Below are 16,607 nucleotides of genomic sequence, written 5' to 3' on the forward strand. Positions count from 1 at the left end.
ACGTTACATATCAAACCTTAATGCTAGCTGTAAGTTATAAGTGACAAATGTATTATCATTGGTATCAAAATTTCACCTTTTTTTTTATTACCGTATTTTCCAGACGACAGAGCGCCCCACCCACTAAATTTTATAAGAAAAAACAACATTTTCCATATATAAGCCGCACCGGACTATAAGGCGCAGATATATAGGTTGTGAAATGAGTTATTTACACACAAATATTATGTAAATGTTTATTTACAGACCTTAATTGTTTCCAAATGGGGTCTGGGACACGGCAGTAAAACGGATGATCAAACAAAACAGAAGTCATCGTCATTGTGTTTTTTGTTAGCCCGCAAAAAGTCAGAGAAAAGAGCAAAAATCTGCAATGTAATAATTTTTTTTTTTTTTTAAATTTTGTACAAAAATTTTAAATCTAATTAAATAAAAACAAATATTATAATAAAAATATAGAAAAACATACCGGCAGCCGTAAAGTTTAAATCCATGAAGGAAGGAAAAAAGTGAATGAATTTTTATAACTAAATACATTTACATATGCATAGAAATTTGTTTTATTTTGTAAAACATTTTTTAAAATAAATTAAGTAACGTTTATGACACAAAACACAATATAGAATGTGAGATATAACAGGATAATTTATCATTTGTTTTCAAAACGCTTACAAAAAAAGTGGGGCCCCCAAAGATTTCCTTTGGGGGCCCCACTTTTATGACTTTTGAAAGCGCCAACACTGATGGAGTAGTGGTGCGTGCAAAACAGCAGCAGGCGGCTGTGGCCTGCGGGCCGGTTCTAATACTAATCAAATATCATCCCCGGGGGGCCATGGATCATTCATTCGTGGTCCGGATCTGGCCCGTGAGCCTAGACTTTGACACCACTGAGCTAAACAGACTCAATAACTCAATAAAAGTAACGGCTTATAGTTCAGAATTTATGGCCACAATATGAGAGGAGGAGATGCAATTATAACCGTTTAGCATTCGCAATATGATTTATCAAGACTGATGTTGTTTTCACGGGCATCGTACACACAACATGTTTCCTCGGGTTGAGTCCGACCAGAAGAGGGTCGGCGCGATCAATCAGAAAGGGAGGGTAGTTGTTGGGACGATAATGAGAGGGCGGCCGATGATCTCCTCCGCAGTCCCGGTCACCCTTCAAAAGTGATTACGTTGCAATCACGTGAGGCGGAGAGGGCGGAGCGTCTGAGTCTTTACCCGCCGTGAAGCGTGAGAATGTGACGGCGTACAAGGTGGATCCGCCTGAGGGCCGAGTTGCAGAGTCGTTGGTACTCACAGTCTTGCTGGGGGTTGCGGCATACCTGTGTATATAGCACTCGCATTATGATTTATCAAGACTGATGTTGTTTTCACGGGCGTCGTACACACAACATGTTTCCTCGGGTTGAGTCCGACCAGAAGAGGGTAGGCGCGACCAATCAGAAAAGGAGGAGAGTTGCTGGGACGATAATGAGAGGGCGGCCGATGATCTTCTCCGCAGTCCCGGTCACCCTTCAAAAGTGATTAGGTTGCGATCACGTGAGGCGGAGAGGGCGGAGCGTCTGGAGTCTTTACCCGCCGTGAAGCGTGAGAATGTGACGGCGTACAAGGTGGATCCGCCTGAGGGCCGAGTCGCAGAGTCGTCGGTACTCACAGTCTTGCTGGGGGTTGCGGCATACCCGTGTATATAGCACTCGCATTATGATTTATCAAGAATGATGTTGTTTTCACGGGCGTCGTACACACAACATGTTTCCTCGGGTTGAGTCCGACCAGAAGAGGGTAGGCGCGACCAATCAGAAAAGGAGGGGAGTTGCTGGGACGATAATAAGAGGGCGGCCGATGATCTTCTCCGCAGTCCCGGTCACCCTTCAAAAGTGATTACGTTGCGATCACGTGAGGAGGAGAGCAACACGAGGGAAAATAGGAAAGAAGACGTGCATTGAAGAGGGGATAAAGATGGTCAGGGTGAGTCTTTACCCGCCGTGAAGCGTGAGAATGTGACGGCGTACAAGGTGGATCCGCCTGAGGGCCGAGTCGCAGAGTCGTTGGTACTCACAGTCTTGCTGGGGGTTGCGGTATACCTGTGTATATAGCACTCGCATTATGATTTATCAAGACTGATATTGTTTTCACGGGCGTTGTACACACAACATGTAGTCGTAGAGGGCGGCCGATGATCTTCTCCGCAGTCCCGGTCACCCTTCAAAAGTGATTAGGTTGCAATCACGTGAGGAGGAGAGCAGGACGAGGAAAGAAAACAGGAAAGAAGAAGTGCATTGGAGAGGGGATAAGGAGGGTCAGGGGGCGGAGCGTCTGAGTCTTTACCCGCCGTGAAGCGTGAGAATGTGACGGCGTACAAGGTGGATCCGCCTGAGGGCCGAGTCGCAGAGTCGTTGGTACTCACAGTCTTGCTGGGGGTCGCGGCATACCTGTGTCTGCGCAAGCATCTGGTTTCTCTCCAACTCTGACCTCTGGGATACAGAAACAGAAGTGGAAACCAGGTGAGGTTTGCACTCCTGTCTGCGGATTTGACGGCGGGATTGAGCGCCCCCCACCCCCGTAAATCTCCCGTGTGGTGTTTCCTAGAAGTTGCTTCACTCCCCCGGTCCCGGTCGCTTGAATCGAGGAAGGTCGGAACTTGTCGGAGTTGTGAAGAAGAAAAGCTCACACCGGTTTAGTTCATTGCATTTGTAGGGAGAACTTCTAAGTCTTGTATTTTTTTCAACAATTGTAAAATATTACCAAGTAAGCGGGTGTTGCATTTCAGGAAACTGGGAAATCGTAAATCTAGGACTCCTGACAAGGAAAATTGCAGGGTAACACCGCTTGAAATACAACACTGCACATGCACCACGTCCTGTAGTTATGGCGCCCCCTACGGGTCGTGGTCTAAAACCTCGTCAGACCACAAAACACTTTTCCACTTTGCATCAGTCCATCTTAGGTGAGCTCGGGCCCAGCGAATCCGCCGGCGTTTCTGGGTGTTGTTGATAAATGGCTTTGACTTTGCATAGTAGAGTTTTAACTTGCACTTACAGATGTAGCGACCAACTTTAGTTACTGACAGTGGTTTTCTGAAGTGTTCCTGAGCCCATGCGGCGATATCCTTTACACACTGATGTCAGTGTTTGATGCAGTACCGTCTGAGGGATGGAAGGTGCGTAATATCATGGCTTACGTGCACTAATTTCTCCGGATTCTCTGAACCTTTTGATGATATTACGGAGCGTAGATGGTGAAATCCCTAAATTCCTTGCAATAGCTGGTTGAGAAATGTTGTTCTTAAACAATTTGCTCAGGCATTTGTTGACAAAGTGGTGACCCTCGCCCCGTCCTTGTTTGTGAACGACTGAGCATTTCATGGAAGCTGCTTTTATACCCAATCATGGCACCCACCTGTTCCCACACGAGTAGAAACGATATGGACGGCTAGGAGACAAACGCACTTCCACTTTAAAAAGTTTAAAAAATTAAAGTTAAACTTAAAGTTAAACTTAAAGTAAACAGTAAATTGTAACTTTTTAACTTTAACTTTTAATCCATACGAGTAGAAACGCTATGGACGGCTAGGAGACGAACGCACTTCTACTTTAAAAAGTTTAAAAAGTTAAAGTTAAAGTTAAAGTTAAACTTAAAGTAAACAGTAAATTGTAACTTTTTAACTTTAACTTTTAATCCATACGAGTAGAAACGCTCTGGACGGCTAGGAGACGAAAGCACTTCTACTTTAAAAAGTTTAAAAAGTTAAAGTTAAACTTAAAGTAAAGACTAAACTTTAACTTTTTAACGTTCACTTTTAATCCATACGAGTAGGAACGATATGGACGGCTAGGAGACGAACGCACTTCTACTTTAAAAAGTTAAAAAAGTCAAAGTTAAAGTTAAAGTCAAACTTAAAGTAAACAGTAAACTTTAACTTTTTAACTTTAACTTTTAATCCATACGAGTAGAAACGCTATGGACGGCTTGGAGACAAAAGCACTTCTACTTTTAAAAGTTTAAAAAGTTAAAGTTAAAGTTAAAGTTAAAGATAAAGTTAAAGTCAAACTTAAAGTAAACTGTAAACTTTAACTTTTTAACTTTAACTTTTAATCCATATGAATAGAAACGCTATGGACGGCTAGGAGACGAACGCACTTCTACTTTAAAAAGTTAAAAAAGTCAAAGTTAAAGTTAAAGTCAAACTTAAAGTAAACAGTAAACTTTAAACTTTTTAACTTTAACTTTTAATCCATATGAGTAGAAACGCTATGGACGGCTAGGAGACGAACACACTTCTACTTTAAAAAGTTAAAAAAGTCAAAGTTAAAGTTAAAGTCAAACTTAAAGTAAACAGTAAACTTTAACTTTTTAACTTTAACTTTTAATCCATACGAGTAGAAACGCTATGGACGGCTTGGAGACAAAAGCACTTCTACTTTTAAAAGTTTAAAAAGTTAAAGTTAAAGTTAAAGTTAAAGTTAAAGATAAAGTTAAAGTTAAACTTAAAGTAAACTGTAAACTTTAACTTTTTAACTTTAACTTTTAATCCATATGAGTAGAAACGCTATGGACGGCTAGGAGACGAATGCACTTCTACTTTAAAAAGTTAAAAAAGTCAAAGTTAAAGTTAAAGTCAAACTTAAAGTAAACAGTAAACTTTAAACTTTTTAACTTGAACTTTTAATCCATACGAGTAGAAACGCTATGGACGGCTAGGAGACAAACCCACTTCCACTTTAAAAAGGTTTGGGCACCCCTGCTTCAGACTTTGCCATTTTTCTCCACATCACCGTCTGCTATTGAGACGCCGACCACATGTGGAAGTAGGATTAACACTCGGAGGATCCCTCTTCATCCTTAGGAGAGAAAAGTAGTTTAAATCTGTGATCCGCCGCACATCTGCGCCGATCTGCAGATATCACGGCCGTAATCTCGCCAAGCATCTTCTGTGATTACAAAAAAAAAAAGAAGGAGCTTGAGGTCGGCAGTGAGATTAAAAGATTACCAAATCTGGAATGGAGCTCTTTAACTCTTGGGAATCCTCCAAATGTGGTGAACGTTACAGGGTATGAATGTGTTCTGCGTCCTGATTGGCCAAGGGACTGTACACCAATATTTTTTGGCATCACTTTTATGTTTTTTTATTTATAAACTCAGGAAATACGTCCCTGGACACATGAGGACTTTGAATATGACCAATGTATGATCCTGTAACTACTTGGTATCGGATTGATACCCACATTTGTGGTATTCTCCAAAACTAATGTAAAGTATCAAACACGAGAAGAATAAGTGGTTATTACATTTTAACAGAAGTGTAGATAGAACATGTTAAAACTGAAAATAAGCGGATATTAACAGTAAATGAACAAGTAGAATAATAAAGTTTTTTTTACAGATTGTCCCTCATAATGTGTACAAAATAATAGGTGTATAAATGACACAATATGTTACTGCGTACGTCAGCAGACTAATTAGGAGTCTTTGTTTGTTTACTTACTACTAAAAGACAAGTTGTCTAGTATGTTCACTATTTTATTTAAGGACTAAATTACAATAACAAACATATGTTTCATGTACACTAAGATTATTTGTTAAAATAAAGACAATTTTATGGTGCCCTTTATTTAGAAAAGTATCAAAAAGTACCAAAAAGTATCTAAATAATGTTGGTACCGGTACCAAAATATTGGTTTCGGGACAACACTAGAACTTTTTTCTTTTTTTATCCACGAAGGATTGAACTTTGAGCGTGTTTAAACGAGAGAAATGTGAGAAAATGTTAATGCCTGTCTGAGAAAAGTTTATAAAGTGTGTGGTTAGGGAGTTTTACAGTCTTAAAACATATATAAGGAACGAAAAAAACATATACTGTACAGTACTGTAAACGAAAAAAAAAACAAAAAAAAAACGGGGAGCCAACTTTAAAACTTTAAAACTGGTGTAATGTGCGCCCGCCCTTGTAAAATGGAACATTCTGTTGCACGATGTCATCTAAGGAACGAAAAAAATATATACTGTACAACACTGTAAACGAAAAAAAAAAAACGGGGAGCCAACTTAAAAACTTTAAAACTGGTGTAATGTGCGCCCGCCCTTGTAAAATGGAACATTCTGTTGCACAATGTCATCTAAGGAACGAAAAAAATATATACTTACAACACTGTAAACGAAAAAAAAAAACGGGTAGCCAACTTTAAAACTTTAAAACTGGTGTAATGTGCACCCGCCCTTGTAAAATGGAACATTCTGTTGCACGATGTCATCTAAGGAACGGAAAAAAACATATACTGTACAACACTGTAAACGAAAAAAAAAAACGGGGAGCCAACTTTAAAACTTTAAAACTGGTGTAATGTGCGCCCGTCCTTGTAAAATGGAACATTCTGTTGCACGATGTCATCTAAGGAACGGAAAAAACATATACTGTACAGTGCTGTAAATGAAAAAAAAAACGGGGAGCCAACTTTAAAACTTTAAAACTGATGTAATGTGCGCCCGCCCTTGTAAAATGGAACATTCTGTTGCACAATGTCATCTAAGGAACGAAAAAATATATATACTGTACAACACTGTAAACGAAAAAAAAAAATGGGGAGCCAACTTTAAAACTTTAAAACTGGTGTAATGTGCACCTGTCCTTGTAAAATGGAACATTCTGTTGCACGATGTCATCTAAGGAACGGAAAAAAAACATATACTGTACAGTACTGTAAACGAAAAAAAACGGGGAGCCCATTTTAAAACTTTAAAACTGGTGTAATGTGTGCCCGCCCTTGTAAAATGGAACATTCTGTTGGACAATGTCATCTAAGGAACGAAAAAAATATATACTGTACAACACTATAAATGAAAAAAAAAAAACGGGGAGCCAACTTTAAAACTTTAAAACTGGTGTAATGTGCGCCCGTCCTTGTAAAATGGAACATTCTGTTGCACGATGTCATCTAAGGAACGGAAAAAACACATACTGTACAGTTCCGGAAACGGAAAAAAACGGGGAGCCAACTTTAAAATGGGTGTAATGTGCGCCCGCCCTTGTAAAATGGAACATTCTGTTGCACAATGTCATCTAAGGAACGAAAAAAACATATACTGTACAACACTGTAAACGAAAAATAAAAAACGGGGAGCCAACTTTAAAACTTTAAAACTGGTGTAATGTGCACCCGCCCTTGTAAAATGGAACATTCTGTTGCACGATGTCATCTAAGGAACGGAAAAAAACATATACTGTACAGTACCGTAAACGAAAAAAAACGGGGAGCCAACTTTAAAACTTTAAAACTAGTGTAATGTGCTCCCGCCCTTGTAAAATGGAACATTCTGTTGCACGATGTCATCTAAGGAACGGAAAAAACATATACTGTACAACACTATAAACGAAAAAAAAAACCGGGGAGCCAACTTTAAAACTTTAAAACTGGTGTAATGCGCACCCGTCCTTGTAAAATGGAACATTCTGTTGCACGATGTCATCTAAGGAACGGAAAAAATACATACTGTACAGTACTGTAAACGAAAAAAAACGGGGAGCCAACTTTAAAACTTTAAAACTGGTGTAATGTGCGCCCGCCCTTGTAAAATGCACGATGTCATCTTCAAAGGCAATAAAAAGACCCACAAAGGTGGTGATGACTTAGGCAAGAGTTCAAGTCGGCATGCAAATACAAAAGTTGTAGTTTTTCTACCCGCGTTTCCACCAAGTTCAGCACCGTTTCGTCAGCGTTTCTTCTGGCTGACGTCCGCTGGGTGTCTTCCCGCTAGAAAGAGCGATTGTTTACTTTAAAAGGTTTCACAGATGGAACAATGCAAAAAAAAAAAAAAAGATGATAAATTCTGCATTTTCATTCTTTCACCATCTGCCTGCTAGGACGGAATTTTGGATCCGAGCGGTGTATTGTGTACCTAATGATCCGTCCCGTGATTGTAGCTTTGCACCGCTGGGAATAATGGACTATTATCATACAACTATCGGAATAAGTACGCCAGCCTGAATGTGGAGTCTGTTTTGTTTGTTGCCTTGACAACGGCACTTTGGAGACTGAGAAACTAGTCTGGACGTGGATGACTTTGAAATGTGACCCGGTTTCAGTTAGTGATGTGTTCCAAAAGATCACTCATGTTTCCCATAAAACAATCATGTAAAAGCAGGAGTGTTTAAGTTGTTCTCATCCAGGGCCGCTTGTAACGCTGAATAAAATGTGAATTAGCCCATGGATTTGATGATTAGATATACATTTTTACGTTCACCGTAAAAAAAATAAAAAAATCTGATTTTACAGTAAAAATTGGCAACATGTTTTTTTAATTTCATTTTTTTAACAACATATTACTATAAAATAAAAAAAATAAAACATCTAATTTTACAGTGAAAATTGGCAACTTATTTTTTTAATTTAATTTAATTTTTTTTTACAACATATTACTATAAAATAAAAACAATTAAAAACTGATTTCAAAGTGAATATTGGCAACATATTTTTTAATTTAATTAAATTGTTTTCATTTTTTTTTACAACATATTACTATAAAATAAAAAAATTAAAAATCTGATTTTACAGTGAATATTGGCAACATATTTTTTTAATTTAATTTAATTTTTTTAATGTTTTTTACAACACATTACTATAAAATAAAACTATTAAAAATTCATTTTACAATGAATATTGGCAACAGATTTTTTTAATTTAATTTATTTTTTTTTTTTTTTAATACAACATATTACTATAAAATAAAAAAATAACAAATATGATTTTACAGTTAAAATTGGCAACATATTTTTTAAATTTAATTATTATTATTTATTTTTTTAGAACATATTACTATAAAATTAAAAAAAAATAAAAAGCAGATTTTACAGTGAATATTGGCAACAGATTTTTTTAATGTAATTGAATTTTTTTTTTACAACATACTACTATAAAATAAAAAATCTGATTTTACAGTGAATATTGGCAACAGATTTTTTTAATTGAATTAATGTTTTTATTTTTTTTTACAAAATATTACTATAAAATAAAAAAAATAAACAACTAATTTTACAGTGAATATTGCCAACAGATTTTTTTAAATTTAATTACATTTTTTATTTTTTTACAACATAATATAATACAATTAAAAAAATTTAAAATCTCTTTTTACAGTGAATATTGCCAACAGATTGTTTTAATTTAACTTTATTTTATTTTATTTTTTTACAACATCTTACTATAAAATGAAAAAAATAAAAAATCTAATTTTACAGTGAATATTGGCAACATATTTTTTTAATGTAATTGATTTTTATTAATTTTTTTTACAACATATTACTATAAAGTATAAAAATAAAAAATCAGATTTTACAGTGAATATTGGCAACCGATTTTTTTAATTTAATTTTTTGTTTTTTTTGTTTACAACATATTATTATAAAATAAAAAATCTCATTTTACATTGAATATTGGCAACAGATTTTTTAAATTTAATTACATTTTTTATTATTTTTACAACATATTACTATAAAATAAAAAATAAAAAATCAGATTTTACGGTCAATATTGGCAACAGATTTTTTAAATGAAATTTAATATATATATATATATATATATATATATATATATATATATATATATATATATATATATATATATATATATATATATATATATATATATATATATATATATATATATATATATATTTACAACATATTACTATAAAATAAAAAAAATACAAATGTAATTTTACAGTGAATATTGGCAACAGATTAGCATAAAATAAAAAAAATACAAAAACTGATTTTACAGTGAATATTGGCAACAGATTTTTTAAACGTAATTTTATTTTTTTATTTTTTTACAACATATTACTATAAAAAACAAACCAGTATCACTGTTTTTTTTTAAAATTCTGGTAAAAAAGCTGCCATTATTACCATAAAAAAAAAAGTGGTACCGTTTATCCATTTATAGTAATACACAGTAAAAACAATAAGTGGCAGAATTTTACTATAAAAAAAAAACCGTGGTAGTTTTAAAAAAAAAAATTGGACGAGTTTGCTTACTGCAGGTGCTGCTGGGTCAATGTGAATTTTCTGCTATTTAAAGCTCTGAACCAGAAGTAGAAGTGCCGTTTCCTCTTCGAGCCGTACATAGCTTTTCTACTCGTATAGTTCCTTCATTCATCACTCCAAACAACGTTTGCAAGTTTTACAATATAACTAAAACAATTCTTACTTACTAAACCGTGCCATGTGTGATGTTTGCAGGAGTGTTTTCAGCAGCTCATTTGACAGATTTTGAGAGAAAGTCAAGACGGGACAAAGAAGCAAAAAAGAAGGGAAGCGTCCGCCTTGGTTGAGAGCATAACAAAAAAATGGCGTTTATCAAAAGGATTTCAGTGAAAATGTGCTGAAAGATGCATTTAATATTTGTTAACGCCTTAAAAACATTACGGTTCCTCGGTAATCTCCGCTGAGTCAGCATCTTCTTCTTCTCTCTGCCATGAAGCAAGGCGGGAGGTTCTAGCACGTTCTCTTTTAAGACCCGACGACACGTCATCAGCTCCACTATTGCCTGAAGACAAACGCGGCACCTTTCACCGATGACGGTTCCACTCAGCGGGGCTCGGGGCCTCGGGGCCTCTGGGCCTCGGGTGCTCGGGGGCCCTGGAAAGGTGGCTCAGACCCAGGAGGCGTTCAGTCTGTTGGTGCACGCTGGGAAAAAGGACGTTTGTCACTAATTTGACAGTCGGTCGAGGTGCGAATTGCAAAATTGACAGAATGATTAACCCTTAGTAGGCTGAACTGTGGCAGGCTGTTGAAAAATACAACAATATCATCAACTGTAAAAACAAAAACAAAACAAAAAAAACCAGAAATTTAAATGTGTTTTGTAGATTATAAAATGTAATTTTTACAGGACACTTCTGGTGACTCCTACCATTTTTTTTTTTTTACAGTAAAATCTATGGTCCTTGTTTTAACAGCGCATTACGGTAATTTTTAAATTTATTTTTACAGTAGAATTCTGGCGACCGAGCTGCCTTTTTTTTTTGGACCATACAATCTACAGTTGTTTTTTTTACAGTAACTTTACAGTAACTTTACATCAAATGAGTTGCCAGTTTGTTTTTTTACGATAAAATTTACCATTTTTGTTTTTACGGTGTATCAACACTTTATGTATATGGTAAATGAGCCGCCAATTTTTTGCGATAAAATGTACATTATTTTTACAGTACAATACTTTATTTTTATAGTAAAATTCCTGCAACTGAGCTGCCAGTTTTTATTATTTAAAAAAAAACAAAAAAAACCCTACAGTTATTGTTCTTACAGTGCATTACTGTAAATGGAAAAAAAAATATTTTTAAGGTAAAATTACAGACAATTAACTGGCAGGTTTTTTTATTTTATTTTTTTATTTTTTACCAAAAAAAATCTACATTTGTTGTTTTTACAGTACATTACTGTAAAATTGCATTAAAAAATTTGGGCAACTTGCCAGTTTTTTAACGTAAAAAAAAGTGTTTTATGGAAATGTAAACATTTTTACAGTAGAATTCTGGCAAGTGAGCTGACTTTTTTTTGCACCATAAAATCTACAGACGTTTTTACAGTGCGTTACTGTAAATGTACAGCAATTGAGTTGCCAGTTTTTTTTTTTTACAATAAAATGTTTTGTTTATACAGTATATGATTGTGAATAGAAAAACACTTTATTTGTATGTTAAAATTAAAGCAAATGAGCAGCTATTTTTTTACAAAAAATTTACATTATTTTTACAGTACAATACTGAAGATTTACCTATTAACTTCAATTTATAGTAAAATTCCGGCAACTGAGCTGCCAGTAATTACTTTTTTATTATTATTTTTTTTTTTTTAAACCATAAAACCTACAGTTATTGTTCTTACAGTGCTATACTGTAGTGGGAATTTTTTTTATTTTTAAGGTACAATTACAGGAAATTTATCAGTTTTTTATTACAAAAAAAATCTACATTCATTGTTTTGAAAGTACATTAATGTAAATTGAAAAACTCTTTATTTTTATTTTAAAATTTGGGCAACTGTGTTGCCAGTTTTTTACTGTAAAAATGGTTGTTTTATTTAAAAAAAAATGTCAAAATTGTACCACTTTTATTTTTACAGTAAAATTCTGGGGAGTGAGCTGCCCTTTTTTAAAAATTTTTTTACAGTGCATTACTGTAAATTTAAAGTTGCCAGTTTTTCACAAAAAAGTTTAAATACTTTTTTTTTTTACAGTGTATGATTGTGAATGGGAAAGCGCTTTATTTTTATGGTAAAATTGAATCGAATGAGCAGCCAATTCTTCACGCTAAAATTTACATTAGTTTTTTTTTAGAGTACAATACTGACATTTGAAAAACACTTTATTTTTATGGTAAAATCCCTGCAACTCAGCTGCCAGTTATTAATTTTTTTTCTTTTTTTTTTTTTTTTTACCATAAAACCTACAGTTATTGTTGTTACAGTGCTATACTGTAGTTTGAAAAATATTTATTTTTAAGGTAAAATTACAGGAAACGACCTGACAGTTTTTTTTTTTACAATACAATCTACATTTGTTGTTTTTACAGTACATTACTGTAAATTGAAAAACGCTTTATTTTTATTGAAAAATTTTGGCAACTGCGTTGCCAGTTTTTTACTGTAAAAAATGTTTGTTTTATCAAAAATTTAAACATTTTACCACTTTTATTTTTACAGTAAAAATGCCCTTTTTTCAAATTTAATTTAATTTGAATATATAACCTACAGTTATTGTTCTTACAGTGCTATACTGTAATGGTAAACATTTAAATTTTTAAGGTAAAAATACAGTAAATGACCTGCCAGTGTTTTACAATAAAATCTACATTTGTTGTATTTTACAGTACTTTACTGTAAATTAAAAAAACACTTAAATTAAATTTAAAAATGTGCCAGTTTTTTACCGTACAAAATGGTTGTTTCATAAAAAAATTTGAACTTGTGCCATTTTTACTTTTACAGTAAAATTCTGGCAACTGAGTTGCCCTTTTTAAAAAAAAAAAAAAAAAAAAAATATATATATATATATATATATATATATATATATATATATATATATATATATATATATATATATATATATATATATATATATATATATATATTTTTTTTAAAAACCTATAGTTATTGTTCTTACAGTGATATACTGTAGTGGGAATTTTTTTTATTTTTAAGGTAAAATTACAGGAAACGACATGCCAGTGTTTTACAATAAAATATACATTTGTTGTTTTTACAATATATTACTGTAAATTGAAAAACACTTTGTTTTTTATTTAAAAATTCGGGCAACTGTGTTACCACTTGTTTTTTTTTTTTACCGTAAAAATTGTTGTCTATTAAAAAAAAAGGTCAAAATTGTACCACTTTTATTTTTACAGTAAAATCTACATTCGTTGTTTTTACAGTACATTACTGTAAATTGAAAAACACTTTATTTGTATTTAAATTTTTGCAACTGTGTTGCCAGTTTTTTACTGTAAACAATGTTTGTTTTATCAAAAATGTAAACATTGTACCACTTTTATTTATACAGTAAAAGTCTGGCGACTGAGCTGCCCTTTTTTTAAAATTTAATTTAATTTGACCATAAAACCTACAGTTATGGTTCTTACAGTGCTGTACTGTAGTTTGAAAAAGGTACATTTTTAAGGTAAAATTACAGGAAACGACATGCCAGTGTTTTACAATAAAATCTGCATTTGTTGTTTTTACAGTACATTACTGTAAATTGAAAAACGCTTTGTTTGTATTGCCAGTTTTTTACCGTGAAAATGGTTGTTTTATAAAAATAAATGTCAACATTTTTACTACTTTTGTTTTTACAGTAAAATCTGCATTTGTTGATTTTACAGTACATTACTGTAAATTGAAAAACGCTTTATTTTTATTAAAACATTTTGGCAACTGTTTTGCCAGATTTTTACTGTAAAATTTTGTTGTTTTATCAAATATTTAACAAATTGTACCACTTCTATTTTTACAGACAAAAGTCTGGCGACTGAGTTGCCCTTTTTAAAAAAAAATTAAATTTAATTTGACCATAAAACCTACAGTTATTGTTCTTACAGTGCTATATTGTAGTGGTAAAATTTTTAATTTTTAAGGTAAAATTACAGGAAACCACCTGCCAGTGTTTAAAAAAATCTGCATTTGTTGTTTTTACAGTACTTTACTGTAAATTAAAAAACACTTTTTTTCATATTAAAATTAGCCAGTTTTTTACCGTAAAAAATGGTTGTTTTATTAAAAACATTTTAAATTTTACCACTTTTATTTTTATTGAGTGTGTTGAGCGCTATGGTTGTCACCCGGCCACTACAACAGATCCACTACCTGGAAATACTTTATCAGTTCCTGGGTATTTCTTATAAGTTAGCTTTGATGCCCTACAACCAATAGCTGTGTTGTTAGCATACATATTAATATTTGTATCGATTATCACAACATATTAGAATAATATTTATTTATTTCAAAACCGGTGTTGAACGGTACACATTTTTTGGTAATTTTGTGTGTGTCATTAAACGTTATTTTTTGTCCACCTTTTGGTCTTTCATAAGAAGACCCTTCAAATTGAGCCAATGCAGAGATTTTAAAACTGGTGTAATGTGAGCCCGCCTTCTGGTCTTCGTCAGGACACGCACCGCTGAATTTTGGAGTAGTTGTAAAGGTGCAATAACCTTTTTAGGAAGACCAAGTCACAAGAATCTATACGACTTGTAATAAAAGCATGCGTTAGCGTCGCCGTGTTGCCCTGAGAGAGACTCGGGCGAACTCTGGCTATATTCTTAAGATGATACAATCTTATTTTTGTCATATTTTTTTAATGTGGTATAGAATTAAGGTCAGAGTCGACAACCATGCCCGGATTTTTCACTTGGACTGATGGAGTTTAAGACAATGATTGTAGTTTGGATACGCCAAGTGGAATCATATAAATATCACAAGGAATCGGACCTAAACTAAACTGAACTACATGATGGACTGATGTGTTCCGTTGGACTAAGACCAAGAGTGAAGCTAAAACCAGTTCTGCTATTTGTGGATCCCCTTGGTGTATAAGTCCCTGGCAATTAAAGGACTCTTCTTGGTCTTCTTGTAGATCCTCCTGCAGGGCAGGAACCCCGGCGTGGTTTGGGAGTACACGCTGCCCCGGGCCGAGAGGAAGCCCGACTACAGCTGGGGCGTGGTGCGCTCCGACTGTTCCGCTCCATGCGCCGGAGGTGAGCTGGTGTTTGGGTGTGAGGTCTCAGCGTTTGTCTTTTGAGGGCTAGCCCTGTGATCGGGATGGACGACTTTTACGTCCGGAACCTTCCCCCCCCCCCCCCCCCCCCCCGGAGTTTCTCCTGGTATCGGTCTGGGTGCAGGGTGGTTTGTTTTGCCGCCCGTCCAAACTGGGGGTGAGGACCAAGTCGTCCGTACTTCCTGTTTTACATTCTTGTGAGGGTAAAGAAATTAGACTGCGTTTATTTTGTTGTTGTGGCACTTTTGGGGAGAACCACACCGAGTTCACAAAACCATCGACTCATCGGGACAAGAGAAAAAGAACTATAAAAAAACAAGAAATATGTGGCGACGGACTCCAAATAAGTCTTTATTTTAAAACTGGTGTAATGCGAGCCCGCCTTCTGGTCTCCAACCGGACCTGACGTCACGTGCCAGGCAGCTATCGAAACGTGGCACCGTTTGATTTTACGTGACTCGGAACCGTAAAAAAAACATTTCTATACCATAAGAAGACCCTTAAAATTCAGCCAATTTAGAGATTTTAAAACTGGTGTAATGCGCGCCCGCCCTCTGGTCTCCAACCGGACCTGACGTCACGTGCCAGGCAGCTATCGAAACGTGGCACCGTTTGATTTATGTGACTCGGAACCGTAAAAAAACATTTCTATACCATAAGAAGACCCTTAAAATCGAGCCAATTTAGAGATTTTAAAACTGGTGTAATGCGAGCCTGCCTTCTGGTCTCCAACCGGACCTGACGTCATGTGCCAGGCAGCTATCGAAACGTGGCACCGTTTGATTTTACGTGACTCGGAACCGTTAAAAAAACATTTCTATACCATAGGAAGACCCTTAAAATCGAGCCAATTTAGAGATTTTAAAACTGGTGTAATGCGAGCCCGCCTTCTGGTCTCCAACCGGACCTGACGTCACGTGCCAGGCAGCTATCGAAACGTGGCACCGTTTGATTTTACGTGACTCGGAACCGTAAAAAAAACATTTCTATACCATAAGAAGACCCTTAAAATTCAGCCAATTTAGAGATTTTAAAACTGGTGTAATGCGCGCCCGCCCTCTGGTCTCCAACCGGACCTGACGTCACGTGCCAGGCAGCTATCGAAACGTGGCACCGTTTGATTTATGTGACTCGGAACCGTAAAAAAACATTTCTATACCATAAGAAGACCCTTAAAATCGAGCCAATTTAGAGATTTTAAAACTGGTGTAATGCGAGCCTGCCTTCTGGTCTCCAACCGGACCTGACGTCATGTGCCAGGCAGCTATCGAAACGTGGCACCGTTTGATTTTACGTGACTCGGAACCGTTAAAAAAACATTTCTATACC

General features: G+C 34.9%; 1 protein-coding gene across 1 annotated transcript in view; it reads left to right on the plus strand.

The window, feature by feature from the left end:
• Positions 1–16,607, plus strand: part of adamts18 (ADAM metallopeptidase with thrombospondin type 1 motif, 18) — a 131,767-nt gene that overhangs the window by 89,648 nt on the left and 25,512 nt on the right. The window contains 1 exon segment of the mRNA XM_062070620.1: positions 15,138–15,258. Within this exon segment, the coding sequence (XP_061926604.1) occupies positions 15,138–15,258 (121 nt within the window).

Source organism: Entelurus aequoreus, linkage group LG02, assembly GCF_033978785.1.
Source record: "Entelurus aequoreus isolate RoL-2023_Sb linkage group LG02, RoL_Eaeq_v1.1, whole genome shotgun sequence".
NCBI classification, from domain to species: Eukaryota; Metazoa; Chordata; class Actinopteri; order Syngnathiformes; family Syngnathidae; genus Entelurus; species Entelurus aequoreus.